This window comes from Alternaria metachromatica, assembly GCF_023757995.1.
Source record: "Alternaria metachromatica strain BMP 0045 chromosome Unknown scaffold_2, whole genome shotgun sequence".
Lineage (NCBI taxonomy): Eukaryota > Fungi > Ascomycota > Dothideomycetes > Pleosporales > Pleosporaceae > Alternaria > Alternaria metachromatica.
Window position 1 is genome coordinate 1,415,603 of NW_026055493.1, and position 18,807 is coordinate 1,434,409.

Here is an 18,807-nt window from a genome sequence, read left to right on the forward strand (position 1 = left end):
GTATCGCAAGAAAATGTAAAAGATATCTCATGGCTAAGCTCGTGTTAGTGGCACAAGTGTCTAGAAACCCCGAGTCGATATGGCGGCTTTGAGTCAGTGATGCCGCGGCACTGCAATCGGGAACGCGTCGAGACGCGTCCACTGTGGGCTCGTCATGCGCGGGTAGTCCCGCACCATCACCGTTCACCACGCACCAGTCACCACTCACCCGCCCACGGCCCGGCGCACTATTACTCTCACCTCTTCTACCCACAATGGAGACGATCTACTCAAACACCATCTCCAACGGACGTTGCGCGTAATGGCGCGGCCCAAGAGGAAACGCAACTCGACGAGGTCCAACACAAACAAACGCTCACGATACGTTGATTCAAGCCAAAGCGAACCCGGCAGCCAGAGCGACACTTTGTGGGCGGCAGAGAGCATTCTCGACGAACGAGTAGTCCGTGGTGTACGCAAATACTACATCCAATGGCAAGGGATTGACCCCAAGACTGGAAAGACGTGGGAGCCGACTTGGGAACCGGAAGAGAACGCCAACGACTTACTCGTCGCCCACTGGGCGCAGGAGAAAGCGCGCATCTTGGCAGAAGTCCATCAGCAATATCCAGGAAGCGACAACGGACACCCTGAGCAACCACAGGAGACCCAGGCATCGAGGCGCATCCGCAATCCCCGTGTGATTGACAGCAGCCCGGAGCCCAGCACCGCATCCTCTACGCCTTCGACATCTCTCGACAATCGAGCCGACTCGGAGGGACTGCCCAGTGCCGCAGTGCCCGCAGCTCGTGCTTCGCCTCGCATCCAGATCGCTCGACGGGGCGACAGTCTCGAGAGGAACGAATACGTGCGCTTCACGCAGACACCATCGTCTCAGCCCGCTCCATCTCCAGAGCCTACCCAGGACACCAACCTCGACAGCTCGCAGTTGTTCACAGCACGCCCACGGCCTCATCTGTCAGACATAGTCCCCGACTCGCAGAGTTCCAGCGGTGAAGGAAGCTTCGTACCTACGACTCAACGCACCGAGGACGTCAGCCAGCAGAGCACCGATACGAACGAATCGCATGTGGAGGAAGATCTTGCTGAAGATTCAGTATGACCAGTGCTTCTCATACCCAGACATCAGTGCATTTGCTAACCAGTGTTTGCAGGGCCTACTTGAACTCATTGAAGAAGCAGCACAACACGCGTTCTCGCCTGCACGATCCATACCCGAGACGATACCCGATACCACCGTAGCAGACTCACAGAGTCAGCGGCAGAGACCCGAGGCAGAGTCGCAAGGTGCTCCGAACACACTCGAATTCATACATATTTCCTCACAGGTGGAACACGAGTCGAGCCCAGAACCGGACCAGACTCTGCAGATTCAATACAGCGAAATCGATCAGGGTGTTGCAGAGGACGAGCATCAGAGAGTCGGAACCAACGAGCTTGGGGCGCCCCAGGCTGATCACGCCGCTTCGCAGACTCAGTCAGTACAAAGCGCACGCGAGACTACCCCAAGCAAGGAGACCGATACACTGGGCGAACACCCTCGTTTGGAACCAGCGGCTACAGACATTACAAGGAATGCTTCGACTGAGGTTGTGGATACGAACGAAGTCCCGACCTCACTCGATAAACCATCTACACTAGTCGAGAACAGCCAGTCTCATCACACCGAAAGGCCCAACGTAGCTAGCGATACACAAGTCTCCGACGGTGGTAACGAGCCGTCGCAACATCAAGCTTTCCAGCAGATCAGCGTTTGCGATAGTCAACCAAGTCTAATTGAGCATTCGGTATTGGAAGACAACGAACAATTCCCTTTCCAGTCGCAATACCCGTTTCGGTATTCTCAGCCTTCACAATCCGTATCTTGTATCAAGTCCTCAGAACAGCTCCCACAAGCTTGCGCGACACCGGCCCTCCCAGGACGTGTACTTGCTGGGGTAAGTGTGCCAAGCGAATCCAATCCGGCGCCAGCGCTCGACCCACCTCACCCATCAGTCCAAGCATCTACTGCACCCCATCACCAAAATCACAACGACACGCTAGTGGAACTTCTCGAACCCGAAGCTGCTCATAGCGTCTCACCATCAGGCCAGCTTCAAGAAGAGCTGTCTCTGCGTGATCAACTGCTGCACGCGTCATCCAGTCCGGAGCGCGTACAGAACGCGCAAGTAGTACCTCTTGAGGCAGATCTGAGCACGCAAGAAGATACATCTGAGAGCATACGAGATACTATCGAAGAAGAGGTGGCGCATCGGGCTAGCCCTGAGTCTCGTCACGACTCATCGCAGGAATCGCCAGAACGCCCTTCAAGATCGCGGAATCACGAGACCTCGCCGGTTCCGTACCCACCCAGCTACTCGCTGCAAACGCAAGCATCTCGACTTCCATCACGGCCTTGTACGCCTGTTCCTACCTCATCTCTCTCAATCATGGCGGGCGAGGGTACCGGAGACATCATTAGGCGGCAGATGCAAGAAGCCATCGATAAGCGCATAGCAGAGTCTCGCCGTACTCCCAGAAGGCGTCCCAGGTCTTCGATGACGCCCTCAGTAGTGGAAAATGCGCCCGCAGCTACGCCTACGCCAGTGAGCAGGCTACGTGAGACGCAAGAGCCGGCAGAAGGCACTCGATCGCCTTCCGCTGTGCCAGACCGCTCCCCTCTTGCGCAAGCGCCGACGTCGCTCCGGAATATCGCCTATGCTCCCAGCAACGTGCAGCCAGAAGCTCCCGCATTAGATAAGGTCATGGCTTCACCACCAAGGAACCGTCCAGAGCCTACTATCGCTGAAGCAATAAAGCCATCAGAGCCTATCGTACCGGTACCAAGATCTCCCACATCTGACGAGATGGAGGTCAGCGACGCAGACGATGAAGATAGCGAGAGCCTCTTCAATGATGATCTGCAGCTGGTAGACCAGGAGTTCATCGTGCCCTTGTATATCTCGGGTCGACAAAGAGATACGTACGCCCAGTACATCACCGCAAAGAGGGATCTGTTAGAGCCATTCCTGAAGGATCGTCACAGTCTCAACTCAGTCGAGGAGGTCAAAAACGTCCTATCCCAGCTACGCGCTATCGAGACGCACATGGACTTGGTCTTCGCTGAGGCTGAATCGAACGTTTTAGATGGTGAGGCGTCGGCAACGCAAGCAGAGCACGCAGCTAGATTTGGCTTGGAGAACTCCACCAAATTTAGGTTCCTGTCAGCGCTGTTCAATGAGTTGCGGCATTGCGAGCCGCAGAAACACGTTGTGTTAGTCACAGAGAGTGACAACGAGACACTCTTCCGTATCCTTGAGACGTTCTGTAAGACAACGTACATCAACTACACTATGCCTGGTAAAGATCGGAAGGCAAACCTGAAAGAGGTGGTAGGTAACTTGTTGGTCACCATCATCCCAAGCGATGCATCGCCCATCATACATGTTCCCGACTTGATCATTTGTCTCGACGGTGTGCAAGACGCAGCACAAATTCGCAAAAAGAACTGGGCCAAATCACCTAATTGCGATGTGGTACCTGTGCTTCATCTAGTCATTCCGAGGACTGTCGGCCATATTGAACGGTACATAACGTCCAGCCTGGATCCCATCGATCACATGCACACTATCCTAGCGAGCCTGGCGCATGTTCATCCTGATGTTGGAAAAGCCATCGATGAACGCACACCACGAGACGTTGAGTGCGCTGAATTGGTCTCCTATTGGATCAAGAACAGGATGGAAGGTGCTGATTGGCCATTGTCTTCTATCGGTAGCGTCAAGGACGTCATAGAGTATCAGACCCAACAGACCCAACAGACCCAACAGAACTCAACGGATGCCCCTATACCTGAACGTAGCAAACGCCCTCTGGATGACGAAGACCTCGACCCTGCAAAGCGTATGCGGTTCACTCCCCAACCGCAGACAGTACCTGCTTCTGCGGTGGACAAAGAGCACGAAGTCACGCATATTAGCGATTCCATGCCTGGTACTGCAGCTTACGATTCTGATCTGCGAACACAGCTAGCCCATGCGAAAGAAGGGCTTCGGGAAGAGCGAGAGGCTCGTAGAGCAGGTCAAAGGGACTTTGGTGAGCATAAGGATATGTGGGACAGGCAACAGACAGTGCATGAGGATCTGGCAAGCGAACATCGCCGTGTAAAGAGAAGACTACAAGATGCCGAAGACAAAGTCGAAACCTTAACCAGGAACAACGCCACTCTAACCGAACGTCTCACGGCGCGTACCACAGAAATGCGTGAGGTGAAGGAGAAGCTCAAGGAACAGCGGGAAACGGCCCTCCTTGGAGATGATGCACGACTTCAAGAGATCGCCAAGCTCCGCAACCAGCTCGACGAAGCGAACGAAAAGACAGAGCAAGCAGTGAAGAAGGCTGCGGCAGCAGAGCAGACGTTGGATTACATGAGAGAAAGCCTGCAGGATGCCCGGTCCACCGCATCTACCGCCACCGCCCGCGTTGAAGAACTCGAGGCCCAGCACATCACACTTTCCAAGGCGGCTTCAGGTGACGCCACTAAGCGGAAGAGCATGCATATTGAAAGAGTCTATGATGATCAACAGCAACGTATCAAGAGGTTGGAAATGGAGCTGAGCATCACGAAGCGCACATTAATGACTAAAGACGATGAGATCGCTCGTCTGAAGAGTATGGGGGGTAGGCCTGGCGTAGGCACCAGAGGAACGAGTGCAACGCCGCAGCCCAAGACCAGGAGTAGAGCAGCTAGTCCCACTTTCACTGGCGGGCGCCTTGCCAACTTGAGAAACAGCTAAGGCAGCTTGAGAATTCTTGAGGTTGATGGGCTCTGGATTTTGACCTGCTCTTATGGAATGCGTTCAAACTTGGTGGGCATGTCATCTCGTCGGTGGTGTGGGCGACATGGGCAGACAGGCCATCTTGGTGACGGCGTATGACGGCTAAGACTACCAGGATACTGTACTTTCTCTCCCGACATGCCTTTCGATGAATATATTTACATTGCATACAATTCACTTTTCCCACACTATGCGCATGCCCTTGTGTTTATGACCTCGCGCCAACGGCACCGGAGCTCATCGCCGTTCTGGCCATCTTCCAGTCACCAGATCTGGATCAAGAGAAGGTCACGCGTAGAAGATACTGCCCTCTTCACCGTCTCGGTCTGGCTGACTACGATGTTGAGCTATCAAGTATCTGTCTTTCCGGTGCCTTTGCACTTTCTCCGTCGCCATATGCTAGACGAGAAAGTGACCTCAACCTCAACTCTGACCGACGAATTCTGAACAAGATACTTTAACGTTATCTACAACATTTACATTCACCGACTCCACCGCTCCAGTCACCGGCGAGCATATCTTCACCACATACACTGTGCCGTCACGTTTCAGCACTTATCCGACTACAATAACCTATCAGTCCTTCTTACTACAAATCACCAACTAGCACGGTCACCGGATCCTCACCACAACCCAAAAGCCAGACTCCACCTCACTACCACTTCTAAACAACGCCAAACTACACCTATCATGCCAGCTTTCCAAGGTGGCATTTTCGGGGGCTCAAACCCTTTCCGCTCTGGCGGTGGTCGTACAGGTGGCGGTGGAGGCCGACCAAGCCAGCCTCAACCGAACCCATATGATGACTACAACAACTCACCTCCCATGATGGGTGGCATGCGTGGCCCAGGTCCCATGTACGGTGGCGGAATGGGTGGTCCCATGACAGGCGGCCAGACACACTCCTACAACTCATACCAAGACTCCGACGGCAACAGACACGAAGAAGGTTACGGTCCAGGCGGTCCATTCAGCAATTCTGTTCGCGGAGGAATGGGCATGGGACAAGGTCCGCCACCCCAAGGACGCCCACACCCAGGAAGTCTCCTAGGCGGCCGAGACACCGGACCAGGCGCTTTCAGCTCCAACTTCTGGAGCGGTCCCAACCCCTTCCGCAGCAACGGCGCCAACGGCGCTCCAAACGGTCGCAGCGGTCCCAACACCGGACCCCGCGACCCCTCCTTCAGGATGGAAGTTGAACCAGCACCCATGCCCCATTCCAACGGTCTCACAGCAGAAAACTCCGAACTCATCGCCGACTTCCTGGCCGAGCAAACACAGCCGCTAGGCGGCCCCATCACGCCCCCAAATGCAGAGTGTCCGATTTGTCTGGAGCCGCCCAGCGCGTCGCATCTCTGTGTGCAGATTAAGAATATACCCGGGTGTAATCATCTTATTGGGAGGGAGTGTCTGAAAGAGATGTTGGTGAATCGGCCAGATGATGCAAAGAAGTGTCCGATCTGTAGGGCGGAGTTTCTGGCCGAGGATGGCATTTGGCAGGATTCTGAGCAGTTTCAGCAGTTGGGACGGGGTGGTCCGACTGGGTATGGTGGTGGACCTCCTCCTGGATATGGCGGTGGATCTCCTCATGCTCCTCCCGGCTTTGGTCGTGGTGCTCCTCAGATGCCTCCACAGGCGCCCCGTCCAACACCTCAGCCAACACCTCGTCCGGCACCTCGTCCAGCACCACCCAGTTATGCCAGTGCAGCTGCATCACCAGCGCCTCCAGGGCCCCCAAGTTATATGGCAGCACCTCGTCCACCTCCAACACCTCGTGCTGCTCCTGGACCTAGTCCCCACGCCGCTCCCCCAGGTCTTCGCAACACGATGCGCGGTGGAGCCAGAGTTCATGGCATGGGCGATGTGGGTAGAGGACGGGGTAACGAGCAAGACGACGACGGTGGCATGCAGGGTGGTCCCCCAATGATGAACCAGGACAGGTGGCCACCTGAGCCACGTGAACCCGAGAGCAACTTTGGTGGCCGTGGTCAACAGCTTGGATATATGGATGAACGGCAGCTTTGGTAGAGCGTGGTCTCCATGGTGAACTACTTCAGACGAACAGCCCAGGCAAACTATAGTTTTTTGGCTTACCAAGCCCCCAATAAAGACGCCTAGAACTATTCGCGACAAAACTGCAAGCTCGAGCGCAAAGCCCAGTAGCTCCTCGTGGTTAACGGTAGATACGATGCCGTTGAGCGTCTTGGTTTGCTTTTCTTTCTTTTGTTTTTTGTGTGTGCGCGGACCGAACACATCAGAGCGTGGCATAGGGCTGGTATTCGCGAATGAGTTCCACACTATACGCGAGCTTGATATGGAATGGGTGTAGGCCCGATATCTAAAGTCAAAATTCCGGTCAACGCCTCAAGATTGCAGTAGGTGATCTAAAATCAATTTCCAAGTCCACATCTCTTTCGCAAAACATTGGTTCATTCAAATCGTGGTACGCAGGGCGGTCGAAATAAGCTTTGCGACATACCCATCACGGTATCTGTCGCAATATTCGCGCAATTCGTGAAACCACACTAGACGATATTCCATATCGATTTTGTTGGTTGTGGGTGGGTGTATCAGGTACAACTGCGTCCGACCCTGGTGGCATCGGCTCATGCACCCTGCAGGGCGCGCCCTATTGATCGACCGCGAGATAAACTTACATGGTAGCGGTGAGCAAGTAAACATCGCTGTACTTGACGTTTTTCTTGTGTCGCATTTCGTGATTGATCATGCTGTGCGCTGCCCGGTGATTGACGTTGCTTTAGAGTTGACTGGACCGGATCGACAGATCCACAGCGGGAATAATGGTGTTGGTGTTGTTTGAGGAAATGGCGCACCTGCAGCGACATGGACATGTTCAAAAGCGCGTGCTGACAGTATGAGCCTAGCGTTGGGTTGAGGCAATATCGTGCATGGGAGGGTGGCTGTGTGCTTGATAGCGAGGTGCATGCAACCTCGGAAAGCACTTTCCGGATGCTGACACAGTGCAGGAAAGTCTGAAATTCCGTCCACGCAGGACCATGTGCCAAGTCTTGGGTCAAAATAAACAGGAAGGTGAAGTTGCCGCGGTCACAGCTGTGTGCCTGACGACTGGAGACAAATGACGGCTTTCAGCCGAGCCATCCGATTCAAAGCATCGGCCCCGCAATACGGTCCCGCTTACGGCGCTGCCCCTCATCGATCGTCGAGGCCTGGTGATGCGGCGCCTGCATAGAACACGTTTGGAACAATGCGGCGTTTTGACATCGTGACGTTTCGGCGGCCTACACCGGTTTTCTCGTACGTAAAATGAGGCTTCTAGACCCCCTTGGTCTGCTGAAATGCCATCATGCCAAACTATGCATATGTTTGCAGCATCGTGGATGACCGAGGGTCATCGCAAGAGTTGCTTTCGACGTCTTATGCTGTGGGCCGGTGTGACGTGGGTCAGACTGCGCATGCAGCAAAATGCATGGCAGAGAATTCGAATGAGTTTCCGCATCCACGGTGGAGATTCTTGGCTGCGGCTTCTTGCGGTTCAGCCCTCAGAAGCGGACGTTTAGTTGCAGATCCTGGTAGTCTAGAAAAAGGTCTCCCCGTTTCCTTGCATGGCGCCAGACGACGCGGCATGGGTCGTCAAAGAGCACCACGACGTCCCAGGAGACGTGCGCCAGCAACGTGGTTCTCTGGAAAGGTCTGACACCGTACCAGCGATATGCAGGTGCAAAGTGAGCTGGCTGGGCCTGCGCGACAAAGAGAAAAAGACTAGATGTGGCCGGTAAATGGCTCAGTCGTGGCGTAGCTGCTGATGTCTAACCCAACGCACGGTCGTCCCACTATGAGCAAGGGCTACCTGGGCCGTCGTCATCTTTGAGCGCAAAATAGAAGCGAATATTGGCTTTGTGTCATTTGCTCGTCTCTAAAAACCGTATTACTGGCCTTTAGGCATGTGGCGACGTGCTCCGCAGCTGGGTTAATGCAGCGATGTTGGCTAAGTTAGTCAGGTGGTGCCACTCAAATGCAGTTGTATCAAACTATCTGCGTCACGCAACATCCATCCTGTGTGCCGTCGAACAACGCAATCGAGAAACTTGCTATGAGCATCGTGATGTGTGCTATAACAGGTATTGCATGCATAGAGCTCAAAGTAGTCTGGCGCTCAACAAAACATTACACCGCTCAAAGAAGCAAGCACGAATGAAAAAACCTGGGGAAGCGCTACGGGAGCGCGATGGTCCAGGGGTAACAGAAAACAAATGGCGCATTCATGGATGGCTAACCGGCATGTATCACGCTTCTGTACTAGGAAACAATCTGCCCCCAATTACGTTGCATTGGTTCGGGCTGATCGAGATGCATGCATCGGTGTCTCTTGTGTGGAACTTATCGTGACGGCGCGATTCGTTCTGTTTCTGATTGTGCGGTGAAGCTTCCGAAGCCCTTGCGATCGTGATTGAATGGTGCCTCGATCCTAGCCCTCAGCCACGTATAAAGACATCATCTGCTGCCCATCTTTCTCTCGAAGCAGCAAACGCATCCACAGCAACTCTACAACCAATCTCGAGTTTCCAATCTAAACTCTTCGCAACAAGACGGGATCGACACCAGAGAACTACCCTCATACAAACCTCGAACTACCTACCGCAGCCAATCAGCTCCGCCTACATCACGACCCACACTATCCACCTATCATCTATCATCTATCATCTATCATCTATCAGAATTCAGACATCATGCCTGCTCTTCCATTCAACTCGTCCGCTGCTTCGTCACCTTCATCTTCACCTACCTTGTCGCCTACCATGACGCCTTCAATAGTTCTCCATCCCGCATCGGGTATATTTGATCAACCATACTAAAGCCTCCCATCTAATCTCTCCAGCAGGTGTATCATCACAGAAAAAGGAGCTTCTCAAGCCAAAGGAAGATCCTGCGCAGGCTTACCGCATTCGTTATGCACAGTACCTCGCAGCCACCTTTGGCTTCTCGATGCAGGCTGCGCTTGCCGAGGCGGATGTCCAGCTCGCGCCGAGACGCTCGTCAAGTTCGAGCATGTCGGAAGCTGAGTCGTTACGCGCGATTTGAGCTGGGCGGATTGCGGAAGGGTGTTTTATGACTTTATGATGCATATATAGGGTAATGGGCATTGGGATGGGGTATTTGGCGCATCTTGAGATATTTCGTAGTGCACAGTCAAAAGCGTTCTCTGTTCTACCACCAAGACTACCAACTCGTTGTGTCCGTCTCTTTCTTCGTGATAGTAAATGTATGCGCACGGAAGCCTCCAACCAGTCGGAAGCGTACCAAGCCGATGCGAACACGCTGTGTTGTAGGAAAGGTGCCTCGGCACGGTCGGACGCCAGAATTGTGGGAGCTGTGGGAGCTGTGGGAGCAGGAGCGCAGAGGCCGCAACTGCCACCCCCACCACATACCCGCCACGCCAGGTCCAGGTCTCCACGCACTGAGCTTGTCTATCGATAGGGAGACTCAATTTCAACGACATCGCATGTCCTGCGATGTCTTTGATATCCAGCAGAGCCCTATCGCGCCATCGTCTTGTTCCGAAAACCGCCGGTCGCTCGCTGTGTCGCCAGCCGGACGTACGCTCCCCAGACTGCTCGGCCCAATCTCTCTCGACAATGCTCACTCGGCCGCGCGACGACTGCTCGATGCGTTGCAGGTCTAGTGCAGTGCCTCTACGCGTCTCTATCAAGGCGTATTGGCTTGCGAGACGTGTTATTGGCGGTGCCGCCACACCTACCGCCGCCCAAGCCTGAAGTGGCATACGTGGCAAACATCAACCTGTCATATGCGACAGCGCTGCTTACTATCGCACCTCGACCCCGGAATCCATTTCCCAGACGAATCCTACTGCTGTCCAAAAGCATAACATGGCTCCACACACATCGCGCAAAACGCGGGGTTTGGTTCCCTCAACTTCAACGGGCAAACATTTGATACCGAAGAGTACTCCGATAGATCTCAACGCCAACAGCCGAGACATCTCGGCATCGCGGCACAGTGGCTCAAAGCCACACAGATGAGACTTAGGACCGGAGAGCGGAGGCCGGATTGCTTGGGCCCGTCAGCCAAGATTCTTATCGTTCGGTCAATGAGCGTTCGAGTTAGTCCAGCCTCACTGCGTTCGCTGACTACTGGTCTTTGAAACCAAGCTGTGGGTACATGTTTGTCCGGAGCATCAGCTGATCACTATGTTTGTACCTGCTAATGCAATACTTGCTGCGACAAAGACATGTGCAGCCATTCATGTGGCGTGGTGGACAAGAGGTTCCAAGCCTCTCTACGCTTGGATGACCCACGTCGTTCGTCTAGCGTGCTAACCCCGCCTAAACCTGGTAGGACAAGCTGCCTATAACTACTCCCCCGCAAAGGCGTATCTTTGCTCTCTACCACCAACACTATCCGTGTTATCACATATACTTGAATGGGTGAAACTGTGCTACTTGCCGTCGAGGAGACTTCTCCTAACGTCGATGAACCCCCTATATGTGGTAGTAAGGATCCGCATACTGCACCAAACCAAAGGCAACTCCAGCCGAACCCCATCGATGGCGACACTTCGCCAACACTCCACGCTCCGCACACCCTCACCTCCGAGGAAGTTGCACAGACTCTGGGAGTCGACATCCAGTAGGGCTCACTACTCATGCTCACCACTCTCATCATGCTCCTGCTAACTATCGCAGCCATGGACTCCCTCACTCTGAAGCGCAATCTCGCCTCCAACTCTATGGCCCTAACAAGGTTAAGGGAGCTGAAGGGCTTTCCATGTGGAAAATTCTGTTAAGGCAGATCTCGAACAGTCTCACCTTCGTCCTCATCATTGTCATGGCCATTAGCTTTGGCATAGACGACTACATCGAAGGCGGCGTCATCACCGCAGTTATCCTCCTCAACATCGTTGTTGGTTTCTGGCAGGACTACCGAGCCGAGAAGACTATCGAATCTCTCAAGAAACTCACCGCACCCGAAGCTACCGTCACACGCCAGGGCACAATGGACATCAAAGTCAAGGCCGTGGACCTGGTTCCTGGCGACATCGTCCAGCTCTCCGTTGGTAGCATCGTACCCGCCGACATTCGCCTCATCGATGGTGTCAACGCTTACACCAATGAAGCATTTCTCACAGGAGAGTCCGCTCCTGTTGAGAAGACACCATGGAAGACTTTTGACGAGGAAGACCTTGCCACTGGCGACCAGACCAACCTTGCCTTCTCCGGAAGTGAGGTGACATCTGGACGCTGCCATGGTATTGTAGTCGCAACTGGTATGAACACCGAAGTCGGAAAGATCGCTACTATGCTCCGTCAGAAGAAGGATACCGGCCCGCAATCTTCCAACATCTTCGTCCGAATCTGGAAGCGTTTCACGAACGGCGGCAAGACCATCCTTGGTCTTGTCGGAACCCCCCTTCAGATCACGCTGAGCAAGTTCGCACTTCTCCTCTTCGGTCTCGCCATTATCCTCGCCATCATCGTCTTTTCCGCAAGCAAATGGCAGGTTGGTGGAGAGGTACTCATCTATGGTATCTGTGTTGCCGTAGCTGTCATTCCTGAGTCGCTCATCGCAGTCTTGACGATTACGATCGCTGTCGGCGGTAAGGCAATGGCCAAAGCAAACGTCATTACCAGAGTCCAGTCGGCCATTGAGGCTGTCGGCGGTGTCACGAACATCTGCTCTGACAAGACTGGAACTCTCACCCAAGGTCGCATGGTCGCAAAGACGGCCCTCATGCGTGGCGCCGGTACATTCACCGTCGATGCCATCACAGACCCTCACAACCCCACCAGCGGAAACGTTGCTTTTGACGACCGACAGCTCAGTCTGAACGATTACAGACCGGACGCTGTCGTCACTCGCTTCCTCCGTACCATTGCTCTTTGCAACAACTCCAAGGTCATACCGCCATCTGAATCCCGCGTCGACTCTCCCAGCGAGAAGAAAGCTGCGGCTCATGAGCAATACAACAGTGCTGATGATCGCGACACTGACGCGTCCACTATCGACACCATCTCACGACCACCCACTGCCTTTATGCAAGATGTAACGAACGGAGCCTGGACGGCGCATGGTGAGCCAACCGAAGTCGCATTGCACGTCCTCGCTTCTCGTTTCAACATGGGTAAGGAAAGTCTACTTTCCTCACTCAACATCCATCTCGCTACCGAATTCTCCTTCGACTCCAAGGTTAAGAAGATGACTGTCGTCTACAAAGACAATCACTCTGGCCTCATGGACGTCTACACCAAAGGAGCGACCGAGTTCATGATGTCGGCGCTCAACGTTTCGGATCAGGAAAGGGCCGAGATCTTGGAAGCTGCCGAGAGCATGGCCAACCAAGGTCTCCGTGTCTTGTGTATTGCTCACAAGACGCTACAGCCCGACACTGACATCTCAGAACGTGATATCGTTGAGGCCAACCTCAACTATCTCGGCCTTGTTGCCATCTATGACCCACCTCGCCTGGAGACAGCAGGTGCCGTCCGCGAGTGCAAGATTGCTGGTATTACGGTGCACATGCTCACTGGTGATCATCCCGGTACTGCCCGAGCTATAGCCAAGGATGTGGACATCATCGACGATCGTACTCCTGCTTCAGCCGTCATGGTCGCCAAAGACTTTGACAGGATGTCTGACGATGAGGTCGACGCCATGGAGACGCTACCTCTGGTCATCGCCAGATGTAGCCCGACCACCAAGGTCAAGATGGTGCAGGCTCTTCACAGGAGGGGTCGCTTCTGTGTCATGACTGGTGACGGTGTCAACGACTCTCCAGCGCTCAAGCAAGCCAACGTCGGTATGGCTATGGGCACTGGAAGCGACGTCGCCAAAGATGCCGCCGAGATGGTTCTCACTGACGACAATTTCGCTTCCATCGTCAAGGCCGTCGAAGAGGGCCGACGCTTGTTTGACAATATCCAGAAGGTATGCCACTTCGCTTTTTCCCCATCAAGATCACTTACTAACATTCAATGCTATAGTTCCTCATGCATCTTCTCATCTCGAACATCGCGCAAGTCATCCTCCTCCTCATCGGTCTCGCCTTCAAGGACCAAGATAACCACTCCGTCTTCCCGCTGTCCCCCATCGAGATTCTCTGGGTCAACCTCATCACTTCCTCCTTCCTCGCCATTGGTCTTGGACTCGAAGAGTCGCAGGAAGACAGCATGTACCGACCACCGCACGACAACAAGAAGGGTGTCTTTACAGCCGAGTTGATTACAGACAAGTTTATCTACGGTTTCTTCATGGGTGCACTATGCCTGTTCTCCTTCGCCATCGTCGCTTACGTCGGTCCTGGCGGAGGCAACCTCGGCTCTGGCTGCAACGAAGGGTACAACGATACATGCGAGGTGGTGTTCCGTGCCCGCGCAACAACATACGCCACCATCACTCTCCTTCTCCTCGTCACGGCCTGGGAGGTCAAGCATTTCGCTCGCTCGCTCTTCAACATGTACCCCAACACTCCTTCCTCAGCCCCGGCTGGTCTCTCGGTCTTCACTACCATCTGGCGCAACCGCTTCCTATTCTTTGCAGTCGTCGCCGGATTACTCGTCGTCTTCCCCATCGTCTATCTCCCTATCATCAACGAAAAGGTGTTCAAGCATGGTGCTATTACCTGGGAGTGGGGCGTCGCATTCGGTTGCGTCGTCATCTACATCAGCGCCATCGAGATCTGGAAGGCTATCAAGCGTAGTCTTGGTATCTGGTCTGGTGCTCACAGGGTCATCTCTCGCGAGGATGCCGAGGCCCGTGCTGGATTGAACGGTGGTGTTGCTGTTAGGGAGAAGTAGGGACGTGTTTTCTTTTGGATGGGTAGTGGATCGAACAAATTGTCATACGATTAGGTAGAGGTGGAAGTGGGGTAGTTGGTCTCATCTCTCTTTGGATTGACCCATAGTCGCTCATTAGTATGACTCACGATTGAATGACACACATACACGCTGTCATAGCTTCACGATGAATACCATTGCAGTCACTCTTTTATCATCGCGGTTCTCAAGTGCAGATTTGATTTGATGTTGCACCTAGTTCTATCAACCTCGTCGCCATGCAAGCATGGCAAACACTCAATGCTCGATACTCAAACACACTTCGTCCCCCATCCTCCGACTTCCATGGCTGAAACCGACAGTCTTGTGGGTGAAATTCCGTCGTTCAATCACAACAGCGCAATCATCTCCGTCGATTCCTCTCCAAGCCCTTATTCATTTTGCCGGCTGGCCGCCTCTATCAGGTTCTTAAGTTCCTCTTCGCTCTGATCACAAAGTCGAGAATATTCATTTGCCCGTTTTGACAAGATTTGGAGCGATTGTTCTGAAGCCTTGCCTATTCGACGAGCCCTTGCGAGTTGACTGCTCGCGAAATTGAATCGTTCTCGATTGGTATTGCACAGGTTTCTCACGGCGTCGATCTCTTCGGCATTAGAGTTCGGAGTTGTTGGCTTTGGCTGGGTGGGCATGCACTCTGCTTTTGGGGAGTCCGACGACATGGTGCTTTGTGAAGACAGCGATATGTACCGGTGGTTGGTGACGACTGTTGTCGAAGGGAATCAGTTGCAGGAGATATTGTCTGGATATGCTGAGTTGTGTATGCAGTGTACTCTCTTTGCAAGCTACCGTTTATATAGTAAGGTCGCGCACTGACCGCAAACAGTTCACAGTCATTGTAGGATGACTTGTTGCTACCCTGGGTCATATTTGTGACCATCGTTGGCTCATGGTAGGGTACACATTCACACTAGCTAATTCCTTACATTGATAGTCTCGCGCTTCGTTGAACTACTCACTGACTGCCGACAGATCCAAACTCCATCCTCGGCATCGCCCACCCCCGATCCGCACCAATAGATCTCTTGCTAGACACAGTGCTGTTTGTGAGCGGCCCCAGACTGGGTGGTACGTCTTCCGACTTTGTTCCCCAACTGCTTTCCTGCGGACCCAAGGTCAACTCCAAGACACCGCCCTCTAAGAAGAAGCTGTGTTGGATCCAGTTCTTCGTGTAAGGCGCACCGTTGAGCGTAGCAGATTGGATGTAGATGTTTTCATAAGCTGCATCAAAGTTAATATTCCGAATCGTCGCTGTGTTGCCCGTCTGGCCATTCTTGATGGAGATGGACTCGAAGAATGGCGGTATGATGAAGTATACGTCCTGGCCGGCATTGGGGAAGAAGCCCATCATCACGAAGGCTTCGAAAGAGCCCATGGCGCCACTATCGTCATTGCCCGGGATGCCGACGACGGTGTCGTTAAACAATGAGGGTATGTATTGATGGGCGCGCTCAGCGGAGAGAGCAGGACGGCCGGCGTAGTGGTATAGGAACACGTTGAGGAAGGCCTGTTCGTCTCCGAGGTATAGAACACCGGATTCGTGCAGCCAGTTCATGCGTTCCACGAAGCGCTCGCGGCCTCCGAGAGTCTGGATGAGAGTTGCCATATCTCCCGGAGCGAAGAAAGTGTACAGCCAGACAGGACCTTCGTATGTCTCGCCACCTGCCGGGTTCAGATAGCAACCAGTGAAATTAAGTAGTGGTGAGCAGAAGATCGGATCCTGAGAGCCCCAGGTGCCGTTGAGGAATTTCGGTTGCAAGAAGCCTTCAAAGCCGGTGTCGGTGCCGTTGATGATGCTTCGTTGATCGGCCTTGAACATGTTTTGCCAGTTGCCGGAACGTTCCAGGTACTTCAGGTAGTCGGCTGTGTTGCCGAGTTCGCGGGCTAGTAGAGCAATGACGAAGTCGTTGTAGGCGTATTCGACGGTCCGGGAGATTGAGCGTGTCTCTGTGCCCACACCTTCGACATCAAGGTTTTCGGTAGGTATGTAGCCTAACTCCTTCCATGATACCAGACCACCGCGACCTAGACAGTTGTTAGTCAAGAACTGGTACCCGCATACGCATCGAATTCTTACCCTCAACGTCCCAGTTGGGTGGTTCGACTTCCGCATCCTTTACGAGAGCCTCGTATGCAAGTGTCCAGTCAATGCCGGTCGTGATGTTCTTCAGATATGCGTCCGTAATCACAATATCCGCGTTTGAGCCTCCTTGCGTAAATCCTTTGCAGAAGCTCATGCGGCAATCTGGCAGCCATCCTTCATGACGGTAGATATCGAGCAGACTTCTTATCATGAGCGTTTGGCTGTGTGGATCCAGGATCGTGATCAGTGGATGGATCGATCTGAAACTGTCCCAGATACAGTAGTAGGAGTCGTAGTACGGTTCGTCAGACTCCCAAAGGGGATTTTCGCCCGTGTAGTCTTGTGGGCTGATCATGGATCTGTACACGCCACTCCAGAAAGCCTTGAGGAAGACGAGATCAACACCGCCGTCTTCAACCGTAATGACGTCTAGCTTGGAGCGCCATGCAGCCTCGGCAGCCGCAACGACATCATCAAATCCCCACGAGGGTATCTCGCGTTCAGCGTTCGCGCATGCCTGATCCTCGCTCACAAAGCTCATTCCAACTCTGGCAAGGATCTGATTACCCTGGGTGGGCTTCTCAAATTGCACCCATCCGCCTGCTGGTGTGAGAACGGGTGATTGTCGCACATCGCCAGGAACGACATTCAGACTGGTTGCCCTGTTTGTCGCACGCGTGTTCTGCCAAACGCCAGCATCTTTGATCTTTGCACCATCAAAGTCAAGGCAGAAATGTGACCTGTACGTTCCGATTCCAAACGATGGCGAAAACACTCCGCTACCAGTCATACGCCCGGTCTCGGCATCCACGGTGATGTTTGCTTCGCTTCTTGTATTCGGTAGATCTGTTAGATCAAGCAAAATGTGCGGACTCAGCGTCGCGTTCGGCGCCGTCGGCGTTTCGGGAAAGGTGATACGATATAGAGCTGTGCGATTCGTCACCGTCGATTCCGTCCTGATGTTGTCCTTCAGTGTGATATCGAAGTAGCCAGGTCTGGCATGAACCGCCCCAGATATACGCTCGACAGCTCGTTGTGATTCGAAGTAGTGGCATCCGTTGATGTCGTCGTTCTCGCACCCTGCCTGCGCAAAGATTGGGAAATTGCCAAGTGACGGCGAGCCACCTGTTCCAGAGTCGTGCATATGCGAGAAACCGTAAATAGGTTCTGAGTCGTTAGAGGAGAATCCTCCTTGGTTTTCGCCGATCACGTCGGGCCCCGCTTTGGCCATCCCTCGCAGCTGTCAGTAGGCGCTGACTTGTATCTGAGAGGTAACCACATACCGAATGGCAATGTCGCGCCAGGGAATACGTGCCCTATATTTGGTAAGCCGATGATCATCGTTTCTCCAAAACATCATAACCGTACCCCCATTGATCGTCCCGATGAGAGGGTCAACATATTGATATCCGCTTTTTTGTGGTTGCGAGGAGTTGTACTGCGCGCTCGTAGATGTTATGAATACGCCTAGCAATAGAGCTGACGCCTGCTTCACGGAAGGAATGCCCATGATTGTAGCTGAACCGGAACACTCCTAGACTCCTAGTGGAAGCAACCAAGGTAAACATCGACTGCGCAGATTCCTCATCGCGCTTCCCCACACGAACTATTTATCCTTCCGTTCCATCACGCTTGGCAGTGACGCGATGCTCCAAGACCATGCTACCTGCCGCATAAGCAATTCAGGTAGTATTCTTAAGTCATCTTGTACCGTCCATCATCTCCTAGAACGGCGATAGTCTGGCTCTAAAGCTCTGGTGTTGCGGTGATATGCATGATTACAGCCGACTGCAGGTGGCTGCGGGGTAACGTCGACGGTACATCCATGCTGTACTAAATTGGAGCCGTGACCTCCGGTTGGTAGTGCAGGTGGTATACGGGGTGTATTCGAACGAAGGGTTGAGCCGGGGCCTGGGGTGGGACGTCTGATATTAGCCTTGCGCGTGCATCTCGGCACATTGTAACGCGTGTTGGAGGCTCAGTCGGCGAAGACGGCGTGCTCTCAGACTGACCACGACGCAAAGTTTTCACCCGGGATTGCAAAAGAAGGAAATCCAACGCGTAATGGTCTGAGCAAGGA

The 18,807-nt window shown here is 53.5% G+C and overlaps 3 protein-coding genes across 3 annotated transcripts; all 3 read left to right on the forward strand.

Annotated features, from left to right (window-relative positions):
- Nucleotides 1–301: 301 nt before the first annotated feature.
- J4E83_001301 (uncharacterized protein) lies at nucleotides 302–4,775 on the forward strand (the record flags this gene model as incomplete). The annotated part of the gene is made up of 2 exons (XM_049328258.1): nucleotides 302–1,096; nucleotides 1,155–4,775. 2 exons carry the CDS (start codon nucleotides 302–304, stop codon nucleotides 4,773–4,775), a joined length of 4,416 nt encoding a protein of 1,471 aa, XP_049192776.1.
- Nucleotides 4,776–5,507: 732 nt separating this feature from the next.
- On the forward strand, nucleotides 5,508–6,845 carry J4E83_001302 (uncharacterized protein; the record flags this gene model as incomplete). Its single annotated transcript, XM_049328259.1, has 1 exon — nucleotides 5,508–6,845. One exon carries the CDS (start codon nucleotides 5,508–5,510, stop codon nucleotides 6,843–6,845), a length of 1,338 nt encoding a protein of 445 aa, XP_049192777.1.
- Nucleotides 6,846–11,238: 4,393 nt separating this feature from the next.
- Nucleotides 11,239–14,608, forward strand: J4E83_001303 (uncharacterized protein; the record flags this gene model as incomplete). Its single annotated transcript, XM_049328260.1, has 3 exons — nucleotides 11,239–11,444; nucleotides 11,501–13,739; nucleotides 13,796–14,608. The coding sequence occupies 3 exons, from the start codon at nucleotides 11,239–11,241 to the stop codon at nucleotides 14,606–14,608; spliced, it is 3,258 nt and encodes a 1,085-aa protein (XP_049192778.1).
- Nucleotides 14,609–18,807: the final 4,199 nt, after the last annotated feature.